Here is a 25,923-nt window from a genome sequence, read left to right as displayed (position 1 = left end):
TTATGTAACAAGTGCAATGCAATGAGGTCCGTGTGCAAATTCACATCATTTGCAAAATTTCATTTGAAGAAAATGTGATGGATGGTGACGTCTTTGGGTGATGGTGATTAACAAAAGATGAGCTTTGAGAGCACAAGCATTTAAAGACAAACCGATGGAAAGACGAGGAAAACAACGTAAATAATTCTTTTGATCTTAATATTACATTAGTTATAAAAGGCAACCTGAAAGCAAACAAATAAATAAGAGGACTTGGCATTTAAAATATGCAGTACTGTAAATACTACAGTCCGATATGTATGTAACGACAGGTACATATAGGGGGATAAAGGTAGTGGGCTTTTCTTTTCTTCTTCTCTACAGCCTCTTGTCATCAAAACAGACAACACGTGAAGAGTTGAGATAAAAACATGTTTCAAAAGGAAACAAGCTCCCGTAACTGAAAGGTGCAATTCCACACTAAGGCAATGACGTTAACAAATGGGTGACCGATGGGACAGGAAATAAATACACATACTTGTTTTTCTCCTTGGGATAATAATTACAGGGTTGTCTTTTGGCTGGTGAGAAGGAGGGGGAGTGAGAGGAAACATGGAGGCTGAAAAAAGTCCATCTCTCTGCACCTGGACTGCTATCCTCCCTCTTCGTCCTCTGCTGGCTGGGCAGTGTCTGTGCTCTGACCTTCTCAAAATCAAGACCAAAGACTTTTTTTTTGATACGAGTGGAGCCAGAGAGGCCAGAAGAGGAGGAAGTGATGAACCCGTCCGTGTTGACGGTAACAGTCTTGCGGGGGATGAGCGGTTCGTTGGTGTTGGTTAATGTTTTGCCGACCCTGTGACACCGGTGCCGCCGCCACCCCCCCCCCAAAAAGGCCCAGTTTAATCCTGACCTGGCCGAGGCCGATGGAAGACCGGCGGGGGGGAGATTACGGCGAGGAAGAGGCGGCTGCGTGGTATTTGACGAAGGCGATGGCTGCCAGCTCTTTGCAGAACTCCTCCAGCACGATGACGCCCTCCAGCAGAGTCATGTGATCGATACTACAGGAAGAAAAAACAAAACAAAACGTGAGAAATGCATAGCGAAGGGTCACCTCAGAGAGGAGCGTAGACCAGTTGGGGGGTACGTACGTGATGCCCTCTGGCTCCAGACCTAATAACCTCTTCCTCACGAGCAGCAGTTTGGGTGTGAAGTCTGGGATGCGCTGAATCCTCAACATGAGATCTCCCACCACCTAAAACACACGAGATCACAAAGCAATCACCAAACCACATCAGGGTCCACCTCCTCTGGGTAATCAAGCAACATTGATTAATCATCACTATTGTAAAAACCACACAGGAACAAGGATATGAGCTGCTTCCACGCTGCCTTTTACCTGCCTTAGAGCTCTTTAGTCACAGAACTAAACCGGTATAGAGGTGCTGTTCTTTAAGAAGCAGGTAAAGGAGCAGCATGCTCATGAGATTCATAGGAAGTGGATTCACAGCTAAACTACTGGCATTAATAAAGGTATTTCAAAAAGTTCTAAAAAAATAAATAAAAACATAATTTGAGACGAGCAACAAATCTCACACGAATAACAGTGATGATAAGCTTTGGGCCAACATCGTCAGTCATTGAGATAAAGGCCGTAATCTAGACGGGAGTCTTACCCTGACGATGACGGAGAACAGAGACCTGCAGCCGGGGGCCAGGCTGATATAAGGGTCCAGCAGGTACTCGTGCAGGTGGGGGTGTGGGAACATGGACAGCTTGGAGAGCACAGCGGTCACCTGCAGGTTGACGTCGTAGGGCTGGACAGGGCAGAGATATCAGATATAGGACTACACAGGAAAACAACTGGCAATGCAACAGACATTTCATGTCGATGTTTAAACACAAACGCATGCGGTCGTTTTCCGATGTGAGCCACGCGGTGGATCAAACTGACCTGGTCTAGGATGCGCCCCATCCTGTCAAACAGGACCTTGAGGAAGTGGCCCTCGAAGAACGGGCTGTCGAGGTTACACTTCTCCAAAGGCTTGGGAGTTCCCCTCCAGTCCCACCGCTGACAGACGCCACAATAGTCCCTGAACTGAGGGCAACAATTCAACTACACTTAGTATGATGAGACACAGTATCCGTGGACTTGCCTGGAGAAGCACTAAACCTTAAACATACTGACTGCAGAATGAGCCTCACCTGTCTGTGTGCATCTCTGAGGTAGGTGTCGTAGCCTGTGCCTTCAACATGATACGACGACTTCGCCTCATCGGGCACCAAACACAGGAAACTGCAGGCAACAGAATTAACAGTAAAACTCTTTGTAAACAAACAAAGAAAGAAGACGTTGGTTGATCAGGAGCCGCCTGCGTACCTGTTGACAATCTTGTGGACCTCGGTCTTGCCGTCACACTTTGAGTGGTCGGGGCTCTGTGGCGGTGAGGTGGTGAGCCAATCAGAACCAGACAGCCTGCTGTCCGGAGAGATGTCGTCACCAAACAGCGGATCCTCCTCAAGGTCTCTGTCGAAATCAGAAAATATATTTATATTTATGAGAATGTTATCCAATTGTGATCAGCAGCTACAGAAGTGGTAATAAAAGATTTTCATTTTTGTATCTCTAGACACATTTAACTCTGAGGAAAGAGAACCATTGGACATTATAGTGTAAGCTACTTCACTTTCCATTCTGTTCTGGTTTGAACGAATGAGAAGTCCGCTTTGTCAGTGTTCCAGCGTGGCGTTAAATGTGAGAAATGTGTGGTCTATTTATGAGATGATAGCGTGCCAAGTTCTGGTTTAATGTGGAAGTGAACTAATCTCTAGATAAGAGTTCACTGTATCTGGAGGTTTGGGTACCGTAAGCTTTAGATATAAATCCACTGACATACAGCTCTTCTGTGAACTCATCTCAGCCTCTATAAACATTATGATCGTGTCATATTATGCAGTATTTCAGTACAGCATTTGTCAACGTTTATGCAAGCTATTTAAAGCAATATCCATGTTAGTGATATCGATAAATCCCCTGGAACTGATCATTTATTTGTCATCAGTGTATGCAACCATGTCTTAAAAAGATTCCCACCAATTGAAACACACAATAAAAGGAAGAGTATAGTTGAATTGGTGGCACATCTGAAAAACACAGTTGATGCATTCACTTTATTATGATTTTCAGGCAGCGTGGACTGTCTAAGCTCAGAGGCAGGTCCTTACACGGCATCGTGGGGCTGCCCGTTCTCCAGCGGCTCCCGCTCCTCCTGCGGTTTGTTCTCCAGGTAGTTCCTCTCCTCCAGGCTTCGCAGCAGCAGGCTGTGGAGGATGTGATGGTTGGGCTTCTGGATCAGCTGCTCAAACAGCCGCAGCGTCATGATGCTGATCTGGGGACACAGCAGGAATGAGGCTTAGCTCTCCCACTAGAAACCAACAGCAACATGCCAAGTATTTGCTCACAGAGAGAAAAAAAAAAGAAGGTAGGCAGTGGATGTTCCAAACATCAAAGAGATGATTCATCTCTCTTTTGTGTGATTAAAATGTGTGCGATGGTTCCATCAGATACTAATTGTGTGCTTTGGATAATAATGATTCACTGGAAATCCTTGAAGGGCATTTTTGAATATCAAACAAGTAAACAGGGCATGACTTTCATTTATGAAGGCACATTAATGTGATCACAAAATACCCGAATGAATCCGATAAACCAGACATTAATGATGGTAGATGTACATTAAACAGCAGGCGATGAGTACCTCGTCTGAGAGGTGGTCGCAGTGCTCGATGAGTCTGTGTCTGAGGGGATTCTGAGCCATGGTGGCTGCAGTCTCTGGCTCCCTCTCCTCTCCTAGCAGGAAGTAAATCATCTGCTGCAGCAGAGCCTCCGATGTCACCTGTCTGATGATCCTGTTCAGCAGCGCCGTGGAGGTCAGGATGCCCACCTCCGACCTGCGTGCACCCACAAACGCACCGCGGGTTAACGAGCAGTCACGACATTGCACACTGACGAGACAAAGAAACGTCAAATAAATGATGGCTGAGTGAAATGTCGAAGCTTCACTCACGTCTGCATGAGCTGTGGTTCCATAATAGACACAAAGAATTTGTCTCTCACTGCTTTTGCCATCACTGAAGCTGCTGACTGGAAGAGAAAGAAAAGAACGTCTTCTTCAGTTGTCTGTGCCTTTCAGATACAAAAACACACTTCAAGTTCCTTTATTCCATTGATTCTGACAACAATATGACACATCAAAACAGTGAGTCAGCATTTGTTCGGGACCTTCTGAGCCTCTTTGATGAGCTGGTCACAGTAATCAAGCCAAGAAAGAAAGGAGATGAGCGCTCTCTTCCCTGTGAAGACAGCAGCATCCTCCTTCAGGTTGTATACATCCAGACTGAAAGAGACAGAGAGAGAGGGGTAATTTGATAATTTGACTTCTAAACTTCAGATAATGACAGGTGAAATGTTGTGTTTTTAAGTCAGTAAATGTGTGGTTATAGAACATAAAGGCTAGAAATGTACCCCCAGTTGACCGACTCCACTGTCTCGATGTCCAAGGGGTCCATGGATGCCGGCAGGGCTTTGTAGAAGCCGACCAGCCTGTCCGTTAGGAGCTCACAGAGCTCAGTGTTTTCAGTTAAACACTTGGCGGCTGCCGGCTCTGGTAAACTGACCAGCAGCATCAGGCCCTCACACGCCTTCACCACTATCCTGCCATCCTGGGAGGGGAAGAAATGGATACGACTCATGAATAGAGACTTTCCACACAAGTACCTTACAGTTAATGACGTAAGATTACTTACGGGGCTCTTTGTGAGGTTGAGCAGCGAGGTGACGAGATTGTAATTGTTGTTGTTGTTGTTACTGGCTGGACTGGAGGCGGATGCAGCCGCCGCAGCCTGAGGCTCCTCTGGGCAGCAAGCCTGTCCATCTGCCGGAGACTGACCGGTGTCTGGAGTCAACACGTTCTCCTTCACCTCCGCTGATCCCCCAGGACTCCTCGTCTCAGGTCTCCTCAACTTGTTCTACAAATAACATCACCAAATGAAAACTTAAAATTCCTTGCGTTTGCTCGTAAAATATACAAATTAATATTTATGAATGTACTGCTCAACTGTTTCCCCTCTCCCTGGTGTAAGAGCTCACCTCGAGGAAGAAGTTGACGAGGTATGGGTCCTGCTTTAGTTTGGCACAGACTATACAAAGAAACTGGATCTCCTCGTTTTCTGTAGGAGCAGCGAGCACGTCCCCACACAGACGGATCAGTTTCTGACAAGAGAATTTCACAGCCGCAGGGGGAAAAGTTAGGAGTCAGTTACATAAGTTACATAACCTGGCAGTTAGCGAGACATTTTCAGGAGGAAAAATGCAGACTGCACAATTTCTCACCTGTACAGGTCTGTGCACATTGATGTGTGGCAGAAGAGGTTGCCGAATGTGTGCTAGCAGCTTTGTGTAGAAGGTGAGCACCTGCTGCTTCATTCCCGGAGGACACTGACGGGAAATCATACAAACAGAAAGTTAGAATTTATTTCTATACCGTATAGAAATGTCCCCACTCTACATGGAAAGGCAGTTCACAGCGCAGATTCACTGAAGGATCAACCAAAATTGGGTGTTTTTATCCAGTATCATATATACTTATTTAGCTGGCATATCTTGATATCCATGTTTTCCTATGAGGTACAGTTTAGTAGTTACCAAAGCATGACTGGCTTACATCTGCCTTGCCCAAGGTGTAGAGTGTCTCCAGGATCTTGTGGTGTAGGAGATACTCCATGCAGGGTCCCGTCTCTCCAGACTCCCTTTCCGCTTCCTCCTGGGTCAGGATGTCCAGCATCTGTTCCAGGTGGGATGGGATGTTGGTGTCTGTGACTGGAGCTTTGTCATCTAACAAAAAAGGTAAACACAGAAACATGTCAGAACCTTCAGGTGTCCATGAGATACGAATATTAGCGGGAAATTCTGTGGCTCATCTTCACCACATGTTGGAGGTTTAACTATAGTGTAAAAAGATTCTACATCATTAATCTAATCACTTCAGTTTTCCTTTCCTATGATTTTTTTCTCATTTCTGCTCAAAAACAAAAACAAACTTGTTAAGTCTATATAGCTCTTGAATTAATCCAGATGCAAAATGCTATTTTTTTTATATAATGCAGTCCATATTGCAATGCTTGAACCTGGGTGATAAAATTGAATTGAGTTACTGAAAACAGTCCGTTAAGGAAAACCCAGTAAATGAAGGGAGCATGACAGAAAACAATGGGGCTATCCCACAACACTACATGTGATAGAAGGACTGCCAGCAAATGGTAATAAACAGGGCAGCATTGTGCACATGGTGTCACATTAAGTCAATTAATGTTGCATAGACAATGAAAGGAAATATGTCTATAAGAGTGGTTTTCTCCAACAAACAACTGTTCAAGGTAAGGTTTAGAAACTAAAGCCCAGCTCAGTTATGCAAAATATATAATAATGCAGTTTAAAAAGTATGGCTGAATTATATCAATAACAAAGTAGGATATACACCTGAATGTCATGCGAATGTAATAACACACAACGCCAAGAAATTACGGTCAGTAACAAAGATAAATGACAACAACAGCTTTCATCAAAACCGACCAAATAATTTCTTAAATTAGTAATCATGTGGACTACTCAGAATAATAGATTAAGATCCTTTAAGTCACAAGTTTGCAAAAAAATTATTAAACTACCCCTGAAAACAAGCTCAGCTGCATAATACTCAGAGTACTGCAGATAATCCCCCATCAGCTGGTCAGAGAACATTTCTGTTAAACTGTACTTAATATGGGAGAACTGCTGCAAAGAAACTGTCGCTTGGAATGAAGACTAAGTGAAAGAGACTTTCCTGACCCTAATCACCAGATAACAGTAGTTCACGTTGAAGTTGTTTTAACAGGTCTGGGTTGAATCACCAGGTACATGTTGCATCACGAGTTCTACAAGCGTAGATCTCACAGGCAAACGCGAAGGAAGCTCTCATAGTCTGAAGCAAACAACATGGCACTTCCAGCATTCTTCACAAACAAAGACGTTTAATATTAGGATTTTCAGCAATCGCTGCCCGCCTACAGTGCTGGTACGTGAGCAGGTGGTTAATTAATTGATGAGTGGAAAATGACATGCTCAATTCATTTTTGTACTTCTTAAAATGCTGCCATTTGCTTGCTTTTAAAATACTTAATATTAACAATAATAAGTGGATTGATCAACAACAAATACATTCCAATGCCACCACAGTACTTAAACTTCTTACACCGGAGCCATCGGTACAAAAGACATCAACAACTTTTGACCTGCACAACATAACATAAGGTGTTGACTTATTTGTCCACTTTTCTTACCAGAAGTCTCGATATAATAATGTGTGATGGCCTTCCAGTGATAGACAAAGTCCTCCTGCAGAGGCAGCGACGGAGCAAGCTGGAACAAATGAAAATAAAAGGCAAACATAAGCATATTGTATGTTTACACACATTATCATAGCAGCTTGTTACTGTCACTTTCAAAATGAAGAGGCTTGGTTTGTTTTAGGACAATACCTCTTCAAGCTTTCTATAATAACTTAAGTGTTTAATTGATCTAAAGTGACACTACAATTACGACTTTGATCCACGTGTTGTGATCAAACAACATCAGTTTACAAAATGCTACACTTTCACTTTTTTTCACTAACGTTTACACGTCATGGATCCTATCCTCGTGCACAACAGACAAACTAAAAAAAGGTAAATATGCCAATAAAATGTGTTCACTTTGAGTCACCTGCCTGTTGTTTAAATCCATGACGTGAAGCAGCTTGAGAACGGTTTTTCCAAGGCAGGTTACTGGTCTCTAGCTAGCTTAAGGCTAGCTGGCTATCGTGTAAAATTAGCCAAGCTTTTTTTCTTAAACAACAACAGATGTGTGACGTTAAAACGTTTTACACAACAACGAGCAAAGCTGTCCAGTCATTTCGACACCGCTCCTCCGCTGAAACGAGATAGCTTAGCTACGACGTTCCTACTTTAGCTTCTTTTTTTAATGCTAATATCAGTTAGCGGCTAATTAGCTTAGCTTGCCAAACTACCTTAAACGCAGAATAATTGCTGCAATTAAGAACATGACAACGTGTGAATGTGTTCGTCAGTGATATAAACGAACAGACAAGAGAAGCACATACATACATATATATTATATCGATGAGGAGAACGAAACAAATTGACAGGACAAACACAAAACGCTAACGTTAGCTCAGGCTAATAAGTTAGCTCGCTTGCTAGCAGCGTTCGTCGCTAACGCTGACGAGACGTCTGCGCCGACCAAAAGGCCCCATTTCGGCCAAAATAGACGATACACAAAACAACCCAAGTGATTGAATGCGTGTGGGTGAACAAAAACTCACCGCTTCCACCGCATGCTGGAGGATGGACGTGAATTTTGAGAACATTTTGTTCTTCGACTGGACCAGTTTCTCCCGAGAAGACCTAGAGAATTCCTCTATCTTCTTCTTCCTGTTGTTGCCGCCTCGATCCAGATTGGAGGTTTCATACACTGACCCTTGTATCGAAAGAAGGGGGGAAAAGGTGAGCAATAAAACTATAAAAGAACGAAGCCGTAACACGTTGCCGTCCACGGGTTTTCCCGAGGCCTGGCACAACCACTGTAAACAAGACGTCTACGCGGACTCAAAAGTAACGCTCTACTTTGGACACGGTGGCACTTCCTTCGCCAAACGCTACCGCTTTAGTCCACCAGGGGGCGCCGGCACACAAGGCACCGGGGCTCACAAATGACAGACGATCGATGCATACAAATGAAGACAGCAAACCATACATGCAATGAGGGGCGATGATATATATTTTCCTACTCCTCATAATGCATATATACGTAAAGGATTCCGATTGCAAATCAATGTGTGTTATATGGAAAAAGATCAATGATTTATGCTCTTGCACAATACATTGATGTGATATTTGCATTTCCATCCAAACGCATATATAGCTGAGGTTATGTTGTATCGCTACATTTTGCGATAAAGTTGAGATCCACGTGATGAATAGGCTCGATCGACATATATATTACAAATAAAACCATGCATTAGTGCATGTCAACTTTGTGATTTAGCACACAGAGCAGCACAGTCATCCCAGATTTAAATATATATTATATATATATTAAAAAAAATAAAAAAGTAGCCTAGCCGATTTGACCACCCGACAGCAGCTGCAGGGATTTTCATGTTAATAAATAATTTATAACTCCGTGATTTTACAAAAACATATGCACGCGAACTTGTTTGGGGGGGAATAAGAAGGATGCTGTCTGATCCAGGACACGCCCTGTCGCTGGAAAGTGCTCTCTTCCATCGCAGGCTGTAGTCCAGTCTACCCCAAAAATCGCAGGCGGTACGTCCCCCTCCCCTTCACGCGTTTAAACCCCATCAAATGACAGAAACTTAAAGTGCAGATAATATCAGGCTGTCCCCCTCTCCCTCCCTCCCTCCCTCCCCTCCTCCTCCTCCTCCCCCTCCTGCACCGGGGCATCTCCTCCTGGCAAAGAAAGAGAGGCTCTACCTACCGGGCATGTCTGCTAGAGGTGAGTATCTTTTGCCGCAGAAGCCTTCATAACAACGCGTTTACAGGAGGGGGGTCTAATTCTAAGGGGGTCTAAGGATGGACGCGGTGGAGAGGAGAGTCCATTAGCGTCGTCTTTCGTGCAGGATCAGGCTGTGATAGTGACACTGTTATTGTAAGTAGGTTACACGGGCAGGCTCTTCCACTGCTGCAGCCTCCCTCTCTCTCCCTCTCTCTCTCTCTCTCTCCTCTCTCTCTCTCTCTCTCTCTCTCTCTCTCTCTCTCTCTCTCCCTTCCTCTCTCTCTCTCTCTCTCCAGACAGACTAACTTATTCTGTTCATGTGGAGCTCAACCTATAAATAGAGCTGTGATATTGAACCTCATCTGATTTTATTTATATAACATTTGGATTTATTCTTATAATGTGAATGGATGCACACACACTAATGTGTTAAACCCCTCATCTTTAATTGGGGTTCATGTGACACGTGAGGGGTCATCGTCAAGGTGACGATCTCAACCTGAGATCAGTTTTGTATGTCTGTGTCGGGTGGACTGTGTTCTCTGAAGGAGGAGGATGCAGATCCTCCAGCTGTTTTCCTGCTTCTGACTGCTGATTAGAGGAGGAGGCGTTTCCATTCCCTGCTGACCACAGATCAGTTTTGTGTACCTGCAAACAGGGCAGGTGTTCTCTGATGGAGGGGGGTAACGATCCTCCAGCTGTTGTAAAATGAACCTGAACTCATCGTATTTGAGAATTTGTTTTATTTGACTTATTCTGTATTTGTCCAGCATCGAATGTTAAAGTGTCTTTGAGAACCTAAAAAAGCGCTCTATAAATCATATTAATTATGATTATTATAATTAAATCAGTCAGGTGATGGATCCTGATATTAAAACAGGAGGTCAAGTAAAGTGAGATGGCTTTGAATCCACCATCGATGCAGCCTGTCTGCAGATCGATTGCAGCTCAGAGTCCCACTGCTTGACGGCCCCCCAGTGGAACATAGATCTGATTAGTGCCCTTAAGCCCCCCCCCCTCCACCTGCAAACAGCCAGTCCATTATTCATGAGAGGTAACTACACCCTAACTCTCGCTGGCGATTACCTCTGTGCTATTTATTTTATCGTCAGATAAATCAGGCTCGTCGGTCACGAGGAGTCAAATGAAATCGGTGTTTGTCTCATTCAGACCTTCTCCACCTGTAAGTCCTGCCATCGCTTTTCTCTACATAATAACTCAGAATATATTGTCCTCCTATATTTTATATGCTTTGTAGAGAATCCGATGCGCGTCACACTTTTAAGATTAAGAAAACACTCACAATTAGATGATTATAGTGAATTTCCTGCTCCTTTTCACATTTATATGCTACTATTCCTGCTTTATTATTATTATTATCATCATATCCACTGCTGCTGTGATCTTTAGTGATCATCATTCTCTTCTAGTTATTGCGTCTGCCATTACTGTGCTGTTACTGCTGTCATTACATTGATCATTTCTGTCATATGGATTCACTATGTTGTAATATTTATTGTTTATTCATAAACACATGACATTTATTGCATTTTATCCATCCGGGGAGAGAGATCTCTCCTCTGTTTCCCTCCCTGAGCTTTCAACCTTTTGCTTCCCTGTTAAAAGAGTTTTTAGGGAGTTTTTCTGCTGCGTTTCAACAGAAAACTTTGATAACGAATGTAATATATTTGGATCTGGCTTAAACTATTTGAAGACATCATTCATTTTTTGAGGAAGTGATTAAGAAAGTAAAGATTATTTGTAGCCTGAATGTGGATAACTGGAAATCAGTATATCGTTGCAGGCTCACATTGATGTTCTAGATATTGTATCATCCATTAATCTATAGTCAAGATCTAAAAATGTCCTTTCCTTGCAGACAACAGGAAGTAAAAAAAATGCCCTCCTAGTGTGCATTTCTGCTGACCAAGCATTAGCCATTACTGTTGGCCATTAGCCCCCCCTCCCCCCCTTACCTTGGTACCTTCCATTAGTCCCCCCCACCTTATAATACACCCTTGAGGCCCCGCTGCTCTATCTGCACCTTTCACTGTCATCACATTTCCTGTGCTCTCTTCTTTTGACATGATTTCTTTTTAAAAATAACGTATAGATCGGTTTTATTCCGGGGATATCGTCTATTAGTTCAAGTAGTGCAGTGAGCTGCTGCCATCGAGCGCTTCGACCGGAGCAACCGGGAGTTAAGTGCATCGCTCAAGGTCGTCCAGAACAGCCTCACCGTCACAGCCTACCCCGTCCATACGTGGGTGAATTCATTGTTTCTCTTGGTCCATGTGAGACGTTTATCTCTTAAAACAACGTGTTGGACATCTCGGGTTCTCACATATTCCAGCCGATGTTCTTCGTCCAGGATTCTGCTACCTGGACTCTTTTATAGCTGATTTTATGGATGTTTTTGTGAAGGAAGTGTGATGGATTTATGTAGTTTGTTTTGCATGAATCAATGCTGCGAAACGCAGATGTTCACCGTGCAAACCAGTACCGTTGTTATTACAAGCTGCAGCATGAATGCCCTGTTTAATCTCTACCTTCTTGCCTGTTTTACTCTACTTTTCTATCAGTGGTCAGATCTGACAGGAAGCCTTGCATTTGGATGTCTGTGTAGCTTTAAGTGTCTGTAGCAGTGACAGAAAGTCCTCCCCGGTACATTTCCCAGCTTCGCCCTGCTGACCTCTTTCTTTGCCCCGCCCCCTCCCTTGAGCGTGGGTCACCACATCCTGCACGCCGTACCTGTTACCCTGCAGTGTTATCTGCTGGTGGATGAAAAAAAAAAAAAAAGGAGGCACAGCTCCATCCTGCAGTAACTCAATGCCTCTCATCCGACCACTGGGAGAGGGCTGCTCATGCTCCAACAGCACGACCCTCCGCATCAGCACTTTTCTCCCCTCTCTCTCTCTCGGTGTGTGTGCATGTGTATCTGTATGATTTGGTGTGCGCGCGCATGCATGTGTCCTGGCAAAAGCCTGAATAATTGATGAGCAAAAAGGGGGGAAGGAGTGGAAGCGCTGCCTGCCTGCCTGCCTGCCGGACGGGACGGCGTTGTGTGGTAGAGATGGGGGAGAGGGAGACGGAGGGGCTGGAGCCCGGCTACGATGGGCTCTGCAACTACGCCCAGAAAATCACCTCCTGCTTCGGACTGGATGGTAAGACAGGAGGGGGGGTGGGGGGGTGTATGGATAAAGAGGAGCAGCAGGAGGAGGAGGAGGAGGAGGAGGAGGAGAGTGGGTGTTGCTTCTGGTGTGGAAAGGAGGCGATGAAAATGTCTGTGTTTGAGTGCGATGCTGATTTGAGTGAGTGCGTGCAGAGCCTTGTTTTTCTGAGTATCTGTGAGTGGGTCGTTCTCTCAAAGCTGGTGGCAAGTGAGGGCAGTGCCTCACTGCAGCAGAATACGTCCTTAGCTACTCCATGTGTCTGCGTGTCACTATCACACTCTGGGAGGATAAAAAAACCACTCGGGATGATGTCAGATGTGTTTAAATGATGCCGTATGGATGTAAGCTGTGGTTAAGTCGGCTCCGGCCGTCCCGTCTCAGGGCAAGAGGAAAATCATTAAGTTTGAAGTGCAGGCCCGACGTCTCCACACTAAAGAGGATGTGTTTTTTGCTTCGTCATTATCTGCCTCAGGGATTCATCTCACTCCCTGGGAGGAAGCCGCTTTGATTAGCCTCGTCTCCTGAATATTATGGTGCATATTATATGTCATGGAAGGTTCTTCTGTTTCTGTGCTTTTAGATATGTATGTATGGAAGTGTCTCATCTTATTTGTATGGTTTCAAATTAAATATATTGTTTTCAGTTGGTTTAAAACACATCAGAGTGTGTTCAAATCCCCCGTCTGCATCATCTTTATGGATTTGGCTTCTCTGCAGAATCAAATCCCCCAAACATTAGATGGTTTGAAGATTAAAAACTCACAACATGCCTTCTTACTAAGTAACATCCTCCAAAATCCCACACCCGCTGATTCCGCTGGATAATGGAGATCCACTGCTGGCGTTTACTTGAGCACTGATGTGGTTGTAACAGTGTTTTATTGTGAAGGATCCCGCTGATGATGAACGCTTGGTTGTGCATTGTTGGCTGGGTGAACGACCTCGCTGCTTGTTGACCTTGTAAAAAAACACGGGGGGCTGGCAGCCTGCCAAGGCAATTTACTTATGAAAGTGTGTCTCGGATGCTGGACGCTGTTTGGTTAATGCAAAGCGGGATCATAGGAAAACACACAAATCTGGACGCACTTAAAATGCTCTCTCAAAGAGGATCTTCTTGTTAATAACTCATTTTCAATCACAGGTTGAGAAATGATGGGACTAACAAACGGGATTTTCCATAATCTTGAATAAAAACAAAGCAGTCTATTTCGCCATCATGGTAGCTGATTAAAAAAACCTCCAGGATTTATCAGAAAGACCAGATTAACAAATATGTCCTTTATGATCTTCACTCATAAAAGAAAGTGTCCTGATGAAGATGTTTCTCGACTATCTGAGGAGGTGATTTCAGTATTTGCTGAGTTTTAAGTATATTTCGATGATTATGGGGATAATCATGAATCCTACCTATACTCACGCTTTTCTGGCAGAAGGTCTCTCAACTTTGTGAGTCATGAGTGATCGGGGATGCACACGAGTCCCATCAGGTGGAGAGGCGGCCTCCACACGGGGCCGAGCCGATGCAGAGCTACCTAAACCCACCCAGAAGATAATCATAGGCTCCACGTCAGCCCTAAGCTGCTTAAGCCACGAGGCTGGTCGGGCTGAAGACACTCATAGTGTAAGCTTCTTTCCCCCCGTTTCTCACTCTGCTACCTGCAGCCGAGCACATGGTCATACATGCTCGCCTGCTGCCGTTCGGCGTCCCCACCTCGAGGTGGACATCGGCGCTCCACCTCCTCCATCCTCTGCAGATCTGAAGGGATTGTAACATCTTCGTGATGAGCTGCTGTGAACCTCTGGCTCCTTCCAACACCCGGATGTCACAGAGGGTCTGAGCCGGACCCTGGCTGAGGTCTACCTGCGGTGCTTTACCCTACTCTGTGGGACGGTCGTAGGGGAGGAGGAGGAGGAGAAGGAGGGCGCCATGCCCACCCTGCCCAACCTCAACAGCCTGGGCAAGCTGTGCAGCTCCAGCCGCAGCCACGGCGTCGACCGCGTCCGGGTGAAGCGCAAGAGCTCGGTGAAGCGCATGTCCATCATCGAGGACGGGCACGTGGCCGAGGTCCTGTACCTCATCCCCAAGCAGTACATGGAGCAGCTGCCCTACCTGGACCCGAGGGAGTACTACCTGAGCGAGAGGCTGAATGAGGTCGCTACAGGTAGGAGGGGATGTTAGAGAACGTGTTTATCTCATCACAACAACTTTACTGAAGAGTAAATCAATGAGGAATTAAAGAGATGACCGTGGATTTACATTGTTCTACTTTTAGATGCTTTTCCCTGAAGTCATATTTCATTCTTCCCGTTGTTTGTTAAGACCACGAGGTGCCGTCGCCCCCCGTTAGGCCACTCCACTTCCCAATTGGTGTCCGAAAGTGAATTGATGAGTTGTAGCTCCGAGATTACTACATTTTAATTGGATGACAGTGGGTGATTACACCTCTCGATGCTCGCCGCAAATATGCAAGTGCTAGTTGCAAGTTATGCAACCGCAACTCCCCCTCGGCGCCAAAAAGTGTTGAAAAAGTCAGGAAATGAATCTTCATCGTTATATAATATAATGCAAACCCATATGCAAGGGCAGACCAAGCAGCGGTACACAGGGAGGGGGGGGGGGGGGCAGCTACATGCTGGCTTACATCAGGATTACAACGTGGACATGAGGACAAATCGAGATTTTCAGGCCTTATGTGTTCTCTGACTGCGAGCCAGGCGCTGAAGTAAAACCATCATGCTTGGCACGGACGTCAGCGACGCGACTTCTGCTCTGGAAGTTTGATTTTTGACGGATGCCGTCGGTTCAGGGAGGCTTTGTGTCTGCAAGCTGACCCCAGAGCAGAGATCACAGAGGTCAAGGCTTTTTGTTAGCCATGTCATTCCTTTGCTGACAAAGAAAAATCAATGAAGGAATGACAGTCAGTAGCTGCTTATATTCTGTGAGTTCTCTAAAACTGGATTATTTGCTGCGTTCATTTTTGGGGATCGGAAAAAGTCTTCCCTGACTCTCCAGAAGCCTGATATCTGTCAAAAAAATATTGTTGCAAACCTTTCAAACTCACAGAAACAATCGTCATTTTATTCAGCCGTAACCTTTTCTTCGTAAGCCTGTCGTCAATAGAGAGAGAGAAACATAAAAATAAGTCAGTAACCCGAGCTTCCTGTGTGGATTGTAGGGTTTTTTTTATGCTTGCAAATTGCAGAAAGGAAGAATGTGGAGTGGATGTTGTAATGAAAACATATCTGTGTGTTCAGGAGGAGCTGAACGCTGGAATGTTAATGCAGCACGGGGTGAAACACACTTTGAGGGAACGGTTGTGCAGGATTGCAGGTTTTTAGAAACCGTTTTTTAAAGATAAAAACAAGCTGGTGAAGTGTTCTTCATTATCCAGAGATACATGTTTTTTAATTCTAATCTCTCTACGCTCCAGAAGAGTTATTATTATGTTCAAACTGTCACGCTATGTGTAAAAAAAAATCTGCAAATCAACACCTAGTTCAGATTCTGCAGATAAAAGTATTTACACATGGGTGTTCTGCATGCAATCATGTGTGTGTGTGTGTGTGTGTGTGTGTGTGTGTGTGTGTAGCTCCACTAATCCTAATTTTAATCCGAGGGATAACTGTGCAGTATATCCACACAAACCCAACCATGTTTACTGTAAATGTGACCTCAGTCTGACTTCGCCCGCCGCTCAAGGCTGCACCAGTCTGGAGCTGTAAAAATCAAACGGACCCTTTTTTTATTATTATTATTATTACAGCCTTATGAAACATGCTAACTGCTAACAGTGCTTAACCTGCGCTGATTGGATGATCAGCGATATTAATGAAGACATGGATCATCCATAGGTGAGCCAAAAACAGGAGAAAAGCTTTCATCCACGGATAATAGGCTTTGCTCCTCGGCACTTGGCGAGGCTGAATGTCCAGTGGCTCGGAGATTATTGAAGGAGGCCAAAAAAAAAAAGATAATAGGTCCATTACAGTGTTATGAGGACACAATTACAGGATAGTCTCTGCGTTTGAGCAGTTAGTCGCCACACTGTAAACCTGTAATCTTCCTCTAAAGAAGACGGATGAGTCAACATGGAGGAAAACAGCTCTTTTAAAGCTGTTTGTTCATCACAGACTCTCCCTCTTTGTAATAATAAAAAGGGTGGAGTGCTGGGGGAATATCCACTAACTATTTTTACAGTTTGGCATGTCTGTCTCTCTCTCCCACCCCCTCCTCCCAGAATGAAAACGCCCCTGATGCACCTTCTTGGGCATCCAGCAGGTGGCAGAGTTGACTCTGCAGCGGATGAATGCATAATGCATAATGGTGGTGGTGGTGGTGGTGGTGGGGGGGGGGGGGGGGGGGGGGGGTGTAATTGCTGCCTGCATCAGCAATTACAGAGGTGGTGCTGATGCAAAACTATTCCTCCACCCACCTCAGCTGTAGAGAGGTGGAGGCTCCAGATGGATCAGGGACCATGTGGTCCGGAGCCTCATGCTGCTGCTGCTGGGACACGGTTCACTTCAAATATATGTGCTTTTCTTTTTTCTGTTTCTGCAATGAGAACATTTATGAGCACGTTTTATATCGTGGAGTTAAATGTGATTTGGAAAAGGATTATATAAAGTTTTCCATACGTGAGGAGATGGATGAGATGCCTACCAGAGAGTACAAAGAGTAGAGAGTTTGAGGAGAAATGGTCCCGGTGGCGTGTGATATAAGAGCCGGTGTCTTCGCCGGCGCTCAGACAGGAATGTTGCTCTCCCGTGCTCCCTGTAATTGGATTTCAGAGGATCCACTAAAGATATTAATACAAAGCTCATGCCAGAGATCGCGCTAAGTCTGATCTTCGGCCTCGGGTGGCTCCTCTTGACCTCCCGCCCCGGGCCTCGTGGAGCACACGGGTCCCTGCGTGGTGCGTGAGCCGGGATGATCCGGTCGACAGTGTTGATTGGATCAGATTTAGATGACGACCCCCCCCCCCCCACACACACACACACACACACACACCTTTCCCAGCCTTTCTTAAAAAACTGGGAATCATTAAGGCAGCACTTTTTTAAACCGTGGATGTGTTTAATACATCTTTTATTTCATGTGAATTATTCATTGTTTGGGTGCCTGGCGCTGGAACCACCTCCAGTTACTGCACAACATTTCCAGAGGAAGACAAGTCTTTTATTTTTGATGATTTTACAGCTTTTAAGTCCATGTTTTTTCCCTCCCATATATGTCAAATATGCACATTCTTGTTAAATTGGACAAATCTTTCACCACAGCAGGCTAATTACTGCAATCGCCCTGTTAGAGAGTCTTTGTTGAGGCTTTTTTTCCCAGCTGAATTAACTTTTTATTGTTATTGTTTATTGTATGGTTTATCTTGTGTGTATATACAGTATATTATTTATTTATATATAGATATATGGGGTTCCAGTTTTCGGTCACACAGAAGCAGCAGCAGCAGCAGCCACCTGGTTGCTGCATTGAGGAGGCGGCTGACACAACAGAGGGGCTGAGAGAGGGAGAGCAGGGGAGGAGGAGGGAGGAGGGAGGAGGAGGAGGAGGAGTAATGGGCAGAGGAGGAGGAGGAGGAGGAGGAGAGGGATGGGAGGAAAACAGGCAGTCGGGAGGCAAACCCCACGCTGTAGCGGCGTTTTCGGGAGGAGAGCTCAGCGGCGCCTACACCTCTCTCTCTCTCTCTCTCTCTCTCTCTCTCTCTCTCTCTCTCTCCCTCTCTCTCTCTCTGGTGTCTCGCCTCTGGTTTTTTTCAGTCTTGACTAAATAAAGGGAACTAGCAGCTCCTGTGTTATTGGTGATCGATACCCGGAGCCTTTTCCTGGATGCAGATTTACCTCCATTCCAATGGTCATGGTCAAAGAAAAAGGTACTGCAGCCGGTTGTGATGACAGAGAGTGTGTGTGTCTGTGTGTGTGTGTGTGTGTGTGTGTGTGTGTGTGTGTGTTAGGAGTGTGTTTTTATGTGATTTGTTGTGCTTGCTGTCTGCAGTGTGTGTGTGTGTCCAGTTGGATTTGCACTGCTGTGGTTGGATTTAGTTTGAGTGAATTCTTCGTCTCTGATTTGATTATTTTAAGATGTGTGTGTTCTAGTCTCTTTGCTTTATGTGTGTGTGTGTGTGTGTGTGTGTGTGTGTGTGTGTGTGTGTGTGTGTTGCTTGCAAGAAGGTTTAATGACACAGTATTGATCTGCTGCCTTCGATACATATCATCATATTCTCCTTCTCGTCAAAGACTTGGAAATGTGCTACGCCCTTCTCTCCACGCTCTCTCTCCGGCAGCTGATGCTCGGGGGTCGGAGTCTTTTATGTGGACGTATATATGTGTGTGTGTGTTCATGTGTGTGTGTGTGTGTGTGTGTGTGTGTGTGTGTGTGTGTGGAGGCAACCCAAGGAGAGGAAAAAGTGAAGCTCTATAGTGTAGAGACCCACACTGCGCAGAGCAGTCTCTCTCTCTCTCTCTCTCTCTCTCTCTCTCTCCCCTCTCCCTCTCTGTCTGCAGCCGTTGCCATGGCGACCATCTAAAAGGTACACTCCATTGTTGTCAGCTGTGGCCTCATTCACCAGCGTCCCGTTTTTTTTAAGAGAGATGATTGTTCCCCCACCTATGACGGAGGCGGCCCAGCTGTGTGGGATGAATTAGGTGAAGTCAGGGGGTTTTTTTTTCACACATATTTAACATTCTCGGGGAAATTTGCCGAAGCGTGCGGTTTTCCGTGAGGTTGACCATTGTTTTGTCAGCATGACTAAAAAAAAAAAGCAGCTACGCGGCACAAGTTTCTGTCATAAAAAGTGTCATGTGCCTTTAGTGTGTGTGTGTGCATTTTCCTTTTGACTGGAGCCACAAATATTTCATTTATAAGCACGCATCTTCACATGATACTGGAGCCGTAAATACAACGAAAAGTAGAGTTTCCTCAACATTTTCCACATTAAAGTCGACCGAAACTGGATCCCAACATGAAAGCGATGAATCACAGTAATAAGTCATGAAGTGTGGATAAAATACTCCCTTAACAGAGTCCCAATCCACCCAGTATGACTCCTGTGTTTCGCCCGTGCTCGTGCAGACAAACAGTGTGGGCATGTGTGGCCTATTTTTATATTTCGTCTGAAAATATACAGCTCTTTTGTCGTTTTGACAGATACGAGTGTGTAGGTTTGTTCGATGGCGTCCGTCTCTGGAGAACTGGTTCTCTTGATGTGGATTCAAACTGGCCCGCAAAGAAAAAGTTGCCGTTGCCATCGTGGAGTCCCCGTTTGCTGGCAGAGCACCCGTAACCTCTGGCTGCCACATGTTCATCTCCCACAATCCCTCTGAAAGTTTTTTTTTCCTGCAGAGGGTTTTTATCCTCCACGTTTAGAGCTTCTTCTCCAACAGAAAGCTCTTCATGCAGCCTGTGTGGAAGCAGGTGGCCTCACAGCTGACCAGATACTGGATCACACTGTCAGAGTGATGAATCATAATAAAAACAAGATTGCTGCGTTAGCGTTTTTGTAGCCGTTTGTCCTATTTATGAAGCCAAGAACGGCCTTAAAAATAGGTTGTAATTTATCGAGGAAGTTCTTGTTCCACACGTGCTTCTGAGATTTGTGACTCTCACAATCCCAACATTTTCCCTTTTATATCCTGTGATGTGTTTTTTTTTTTCGCAGCAGAGCGCTGCAGACGACTGCAGTGGTGCCTCATCTTTGAAGCTTGCCAGTGTCTAACCCCCCTCTGAAAGAAAGAGCTAAACCTCCTTTCAGAGACTCGTGTTTGTACAGCTGACACACAGGGCCAGAATATACAGATGAGATAAGTGGGTCGGGCCCCCGGAAAGACACGGACGTCGACGGATATAAAACATACAGCGCTGGAACAACAGGAGTCACGTGACTTCAGCTGTACGGGGGCCACAAACTCCCTCCCAGTCTGGCATCGGCCGGTTTGAGTCCACTTCTACAAACACAATAGCTCCTTCGGTTCATTGTCTTCTTTCGGTTATCAGCATCTTATTATTATTATTATGATTATTATTGTTGTGTACCTGCCCCGACAACAAACGCTGCACGCTGTGGCGTTCAACCATTCAGAGCACATCATTAATCCAAAAAAACAGGTCCCTGAGGATTAGTTATCCAAGGTTGGGAGGGCCTGCTGGAGGCCGATAGGGTCCCCCCCCCTATTCATTTTGTGGCCCCGTGTTTGAAGTGCATTGTCTGGGACGGTGGTGGTGGGGCTGAAGGGGCGGGGAGGCAGAGAACACATACATATTCATGGGGAGGAGGGTTAAGAGCTTCTCGTTATGTCTGGGTGATGAAGAGCCCCCCCTCCACACACACACACACACACACACACACACACTTCATCCCATCACGCTTTGGGATTTCATGGCGGGCATCGGTTGGTTTGATGTCCCCCCTGGGAGGGTAAACCCCCAAACTGGTTGGACTGGATGGATACTGGAGGAAGAAAGTGTGTGTCTGGGGCCAAAAGTAGTATTTGCCTTGTGTGTCTCTTTGTAACACACACACATGCATGCTGTACACACACACACACACACACACACACACACACACACACACACACCCCTTCGGGTCTGTCTGTGCTGACTCTCCTGTCTGGGACTCTTACAGTAACAAAGGCGTCGAGCGGCTGAATATTTTATTGGACCTTTTTTCGTCTCTCATCTATTGTTAAATTGAATTCCCTCCTTTTCCCAGCATGCATTTGCAAACACCCACTCTGTGGCTTTCTGCATTTTGGGTTCCTGTGAAGGCGACAAAGTCTTAACCCTGCTTTTTTTGTTATTTGCCAGCGAGGCTGGGGGGGGGGGGGGGGGGGGGGCAGTCCTCAGGGGATCTTCACTTCCCTCCAGAGTATCATCTGCAGCCTTTATTATTGCCAACACAGCGGCTCTGGTTAGATGGGGGGGGGGGGGGGGGGAGCCCCCGTTCCTCTATGCCACGGCTTTGGGATGCTCTGCTGGTTATTGTTCCCTCAGCACCGTAGTTAGTGTGTGTGTGTGTGTGTGTGTGTGTGTGTGTGTGTGTGTGTGTTTAGGCTCATATCAGTCCCTTCATCCCCCCGGTGATGAGGCAGGACAGATCACTCCGTCAGCACCGCCGACACATCCAGCCCAGAACCAGGAATGTGAGCAGCGGTCGGAAAAAAACTCTACTACTGTATATTTCACAGGGAGTTGCTCTGTGCCGCGTACTTACTTATTTATAGCGTTATATATATTTATAGATTTATATATATATATAAGTATATATATGTACACACACATCAAATCAAGCTCCGTTTCGCTGCCGTCACAAGAACCTCTAAAGACTCTCTGATGGATTTACTTCAAATCCGTGTTGTTGCTGTGAAGTTGTCATGCTTTTGTGAGCGTGGAGGCCTTTGAACAGAGAGCTCACTAATGGATCTGTGTCCAAACAGGTCCCAGAAAAGGTTCAATCCCAGCTAATGTAACATCTCTTTGGAGGTTGAAACATCACAGAGTTTATTCTCTCTCTCTCTCCACAGCAGAAGAGGCGGGTTTAAACTGGAAAAACACACCGTGCTCATAGATTCCCATCCAAAGCTCTTTTTTTTAGATCCTGTGTGCACGGGATTCAGACATCCGTCTTGGGTTTTTTGTCAACCTGTCATGACGTTAGCAGTGTCGACGCCGCCAACGCAACACTCACTTTAAAATAGTACGACGGCAAAATACAAAAATGGGCCCAAAAGAGAGACAAAAATCTTGACTTTAAAGCTGCTGGAATCAACAGCTCTGCATAAACACTGGTTAACATGTGAAAGGTTTAGCATAGTGACAAACCCGCAGAGAATTATCACCACCGCTCTCACACGTCGGCCTGCTTTCACAGCCTGCGACTGTTTTATTTCACCATCAGCTTTGTTTTCAGACGTGGTAGGCAACAAAAAAACCCTTTAAACGCTACCAGATCAGCACCAAACGGCAGACAAGCAAAGGTAGCACGCTGGTGGAGACCAAACTAGAGCTGAAAGGAGAGTGGATGTTGCAGGTTATTGCATATTACAGTTACAGCCAGACCAGAAGTCTGGGTGTGATGTGTTCACTGTCTTCCCGGTCGTTTGGTTGCTGGTTGATATCCGTTTGGTTCAGACTGATTCAGGATCTGCTTGCTTTGCCCTAGACGGATGCAGAGTCTCTCAAAAGGTGAAGAAATGCGACTCCGGGAAAGTCCAAAGTGGTCTTATTCACACGTTCTGATTTTCTCACACCTTCAGGAATGACCTCACTTTGTGTTGGAGTTGTTGAGGTGTGGACGACACGGCTGAGGTCAGGACTGTGTGTGGGGGGGTCACCGATCTCTGCAAGCCTTGTTAAACAGCTTGTTTTCTACACATTAAATACAAAAGATGCAATTCATGTGGAAGATTTGGAGCGCTTTAGACTAACAAAAGGCGTCTGCATCTCCTGTTGCTGATGAACTGTAGGTGTTTCCAGATCTTGGTCTCCAGACATTGTTTAAATGTGGCCCCCAAAAATAATAAAGTAGGCTTCCCTTTTTGGATGGAGGCGCCGTGTGATGCTCCCAGATGGCACCACCAGCTGTGTGAGCAGCTAAAGAGAAGCACTCCATCTTTACCGGGTGCCAAGTGTGGACAGGATTCAGTTAAGGGTTGTACATAAACATATGTGGGAGTGCAGGAACACAAACAGACGGTAACAAAGTTGGGTAACGCTTTAGATTAGGAAACATATATTAACCATGAACTAATTTCTTATTAGGATGCATATTAGCTGTTTTTTAGCCATTATAAATCACTTATTAATGGCTTCTTCTGCAACTACTAGGCCATTAACTACTGTGAGAGTTTTCCATCAATAATATCAATAATCACTGCTTATTGATAGTGAGTTAGGGAGTAAAATTAATAAGAATAAGCTAATAAGAAACTTGATCATGGTTAACATGTGTTCCCTAATAATAAAAGTGTGCACGAGGCTTGAATTCCTTGTCGGGTGTGATATTTCTGTTGCAGGGTGTAGTTTCCCAGATGGCCTGTGTTCTTCTTCTATGGTGGTGCAGGCAGCGTCACACATGGGACTCACTGGAGGTGACTCATTGTCCTGCTGAGTGAAATCACAGTCGGAGACACCGGGAGGACGCATCCATCCCCATCTCTTACCCACGATCCTCTCCTTGCACAGTTTTCCCACAACTTCTCCGACTTCCTTTTTAAACCCCGGTTATGAATCACGCTCTGTGAGTCGTACGCTGTGAAGCATTTGGCACCCGTAGGCTGCCCCCTCGATGATGAATCAAAGAAGCGTCTCATTAAGATAATAATGTCTTGGCTGGGCCCCCCTATTGCTGCAATTAAACCACCTCACAATATGAGAGCGGCGTAGGCCGAGTCATCAATAAACCAGAGGAACGTCTCTCTTTCGGTCGAGCATCGATTGGTCATGATGCTATTTCTGTGCCTTTTTGAAGCGTCTTATTTTAGCCTCGCAGACTAATGATTCATCGCAGAGCAGAAAGAGTAAAGAACCTTTCATGTGTGAGAGAGAGAGAGAGGAGATGAATGAGGGAGAGAGAGAGAGGCGCTGCCTTGCTAGTTAATGCTCCTGAATGTGAAATCATCTGCTGGTTTCAGAACAGCTGATGAGCCGTGTGCAGTGCGGCACTGCAGCAGCATGTAGAGCGGCGGATTAATGTCCGTCAGTGGAAACGTTGGAGGGCTGATGTGTCACTGAGATACTACGGGGATACACCGCCCGTACAGATGCAGCAAGTTGATAATAGTTCCTCTGCCTTTCATGTAATTACGGCGGCTGTCACGATACCTGACATTAAGAAAGTGATGTCTGAATTACTTAAAGTGAAGCATTTGGTAATTAAAAGGGGGCTCGTTCATGTTGGGTGACTTTAGGCATTCATACGACAACAACTATTATTAAGATTTCTATGGAATTTGGTTCATTTTCTCTAGAAAAGGAAGACTTTGGTGATCCTCTGACTTTTCCTCTAGAAACACCAGTAGGTTGTGAGTTTGTGACTTTGGTTGCCATGACGTTTGGTTCAGATACCCCCTTCAGCCCCTTATGGACCCATTAGGTCTACATTTTAAGACCCCCTCCCCTATTAGTTGCTTTTCTACATCACATTCTTACCTCATTCTTGGCCTCACAGGAAGGTATTTAACAACAGCTATTTGATTCAGTCATTTACAGAGTAAGATATAAGCATATACTGTATATATATATATATATCATGGTATTTTCCTTAGGGGATGAAAGTAAACTCAATAGCGAACCAGATTCCATCAATACCCTTTCTGCCATTCACGAAGCCCTGCTGCCCTCGCCATGTTGCCTCTCCATCCTCCCACGCTGATCCAGACGGACTATATTTAGTTTCTCTCTAGAGAGCCTATCTGGGCCGTGAACCCCGAGTTCTGCTGTGCTGTTCAATGTCCTTCTTCTTGTTTTCACCCTGACAGGCTCTCAGCAGTTGGCGGGTCTGTGTGATGCTGCAGATTCACAGATTCACACAGCCTTAAAAAAGAGGGAAAACACCACCCTAAAACACGCGATGACTCATCGACTTCGCAGTTTAACGTTAATTTCTCCTCTTTCTTGCAGTGGCTCATACGCAGGACACACACCACCACTCCACAGAGAAGCCCCTGATCCAGTGCTACAAGTGTGGGGAGCCATGTAAGGGCGAGGTGCTGCGGGTGCAGAACAAGCACTTCCACCTCAAGTGCTTCACCTGTAAAGGTGGGACATGTGGTTCAATACCTTGGGATTTGGTTTGAGACAACCTGGTTTTAGGTGAATAAGTTATGCATTTAGGATTTAAAAAACGAGCACACAGACATATTTTATGTCTGAATCAGTGAGAATGATGTGAGGATGTTAGCAGCTAAGGTGTGAAGTTTTTAAAATTCATAGCTAATTTCATACCGTCACAATAGAAGGACATTTGCTTGCTTTCTTAGGCTAATACTGACCACAATTGTGTTTTAAGTATGAATCAGAATTAGAACCTTTAATATATTTACTGATATTTACAAGAATATACTGCAGTCAAGAACATAAATAAAATGAAAAAAAGACACCTTCCATATGCAGCCATATACATGTAATAAAACAGTGATCCTCCTCTGTGATGTAGTTTG

General features: G+C 45.2%; 2 protein-coding genes across 4 annotated transcripts in view; one reads left to right on the top strand and one right to left on the bottom strand.

Annotated features, from left to right (window-relative positions):
* Positions 1–78: 78 nt before the first annotated feature.
* Positions 79–8,645, bottom strand: fhip2a (FHF complex subunit HOOK interacting protein 2). The gene is made up of 17 exons (XM_084020836.1): positions 8,394–8,645; positions 7,354–7,432; positions 5,700–5,869; positions 5,369–5,473; positions 5,126–5,248; positions 4,783–5,004; positions 4,502–4,698; positions 4,259–4,373; positions 4,044–4,120; positions 3,735–3,927; positions 3,202–3,365; positions 2,357–2,503; positions 2,182–2,272; positions 1,931–2,074; positions 1,653–1,793; positions 1,128–1,231; positions 79–1,037 (listed from the first exon to the last, which is right to left on the bottom strand). The coding sequence occupies exons 1-17, from the start codon at positions 8,436–8,438 to the stop codon at positions 926–928; spliced, it is 2,229 nt and encodes a 742-aa protein (XP_083876962.1). The 5' UTR covers positions 8,439–8,645; the 3' UTR covers positions 79–925.
* Positions 8,646–12,526: 3,881 nt separating this feature from the next.
* The window catches only part of ablim1a (actin binding LIM protein 1a), a 29,760-nt gene continuing 16,363 nt past the window's right edge, over positions 12,527–25,923 (top strand). For 2 of the 3 annotated variants that reach the window (XR_014597918.1, XM_084020835.1), the window contains exons 1-2: positions 12,527–12,750; positions 25,385–25,522. Coding sequence is in view for 1 of the 3 variants with exons in the window: in XM_084020835.1 (XP_083876961.1) it covers positions 12,582–12,750; positions 25,385–25,522 (307 nt within the window). In the remaining 2 variants the exon portion in view is untranslated. The remainder of the gene's footprint in view (positions 12,751–25,384; positions 25,523–25,923) is intronic. The other variant, XR_014597917.1, reaches the window with a different exon arrangement.

This window comes from Eutrigla gurnardus (genome assembly GCF_963514095.1).
Source record: "Eutrigla gurnardus genome assembly, chromosome: 11".
In the NCBI taxonomy this organism is placed as follows: Eukaryota; Metazoa; Chordata; class Actinopteri; order Perciformes; family Triglidae; genus Eutrigla; species Eutrigla gurnardus.
Note: the sequence above shows the minus strand (reverse complement) of the source record. Positions and strands in the feature narration are given on the sequence as shown.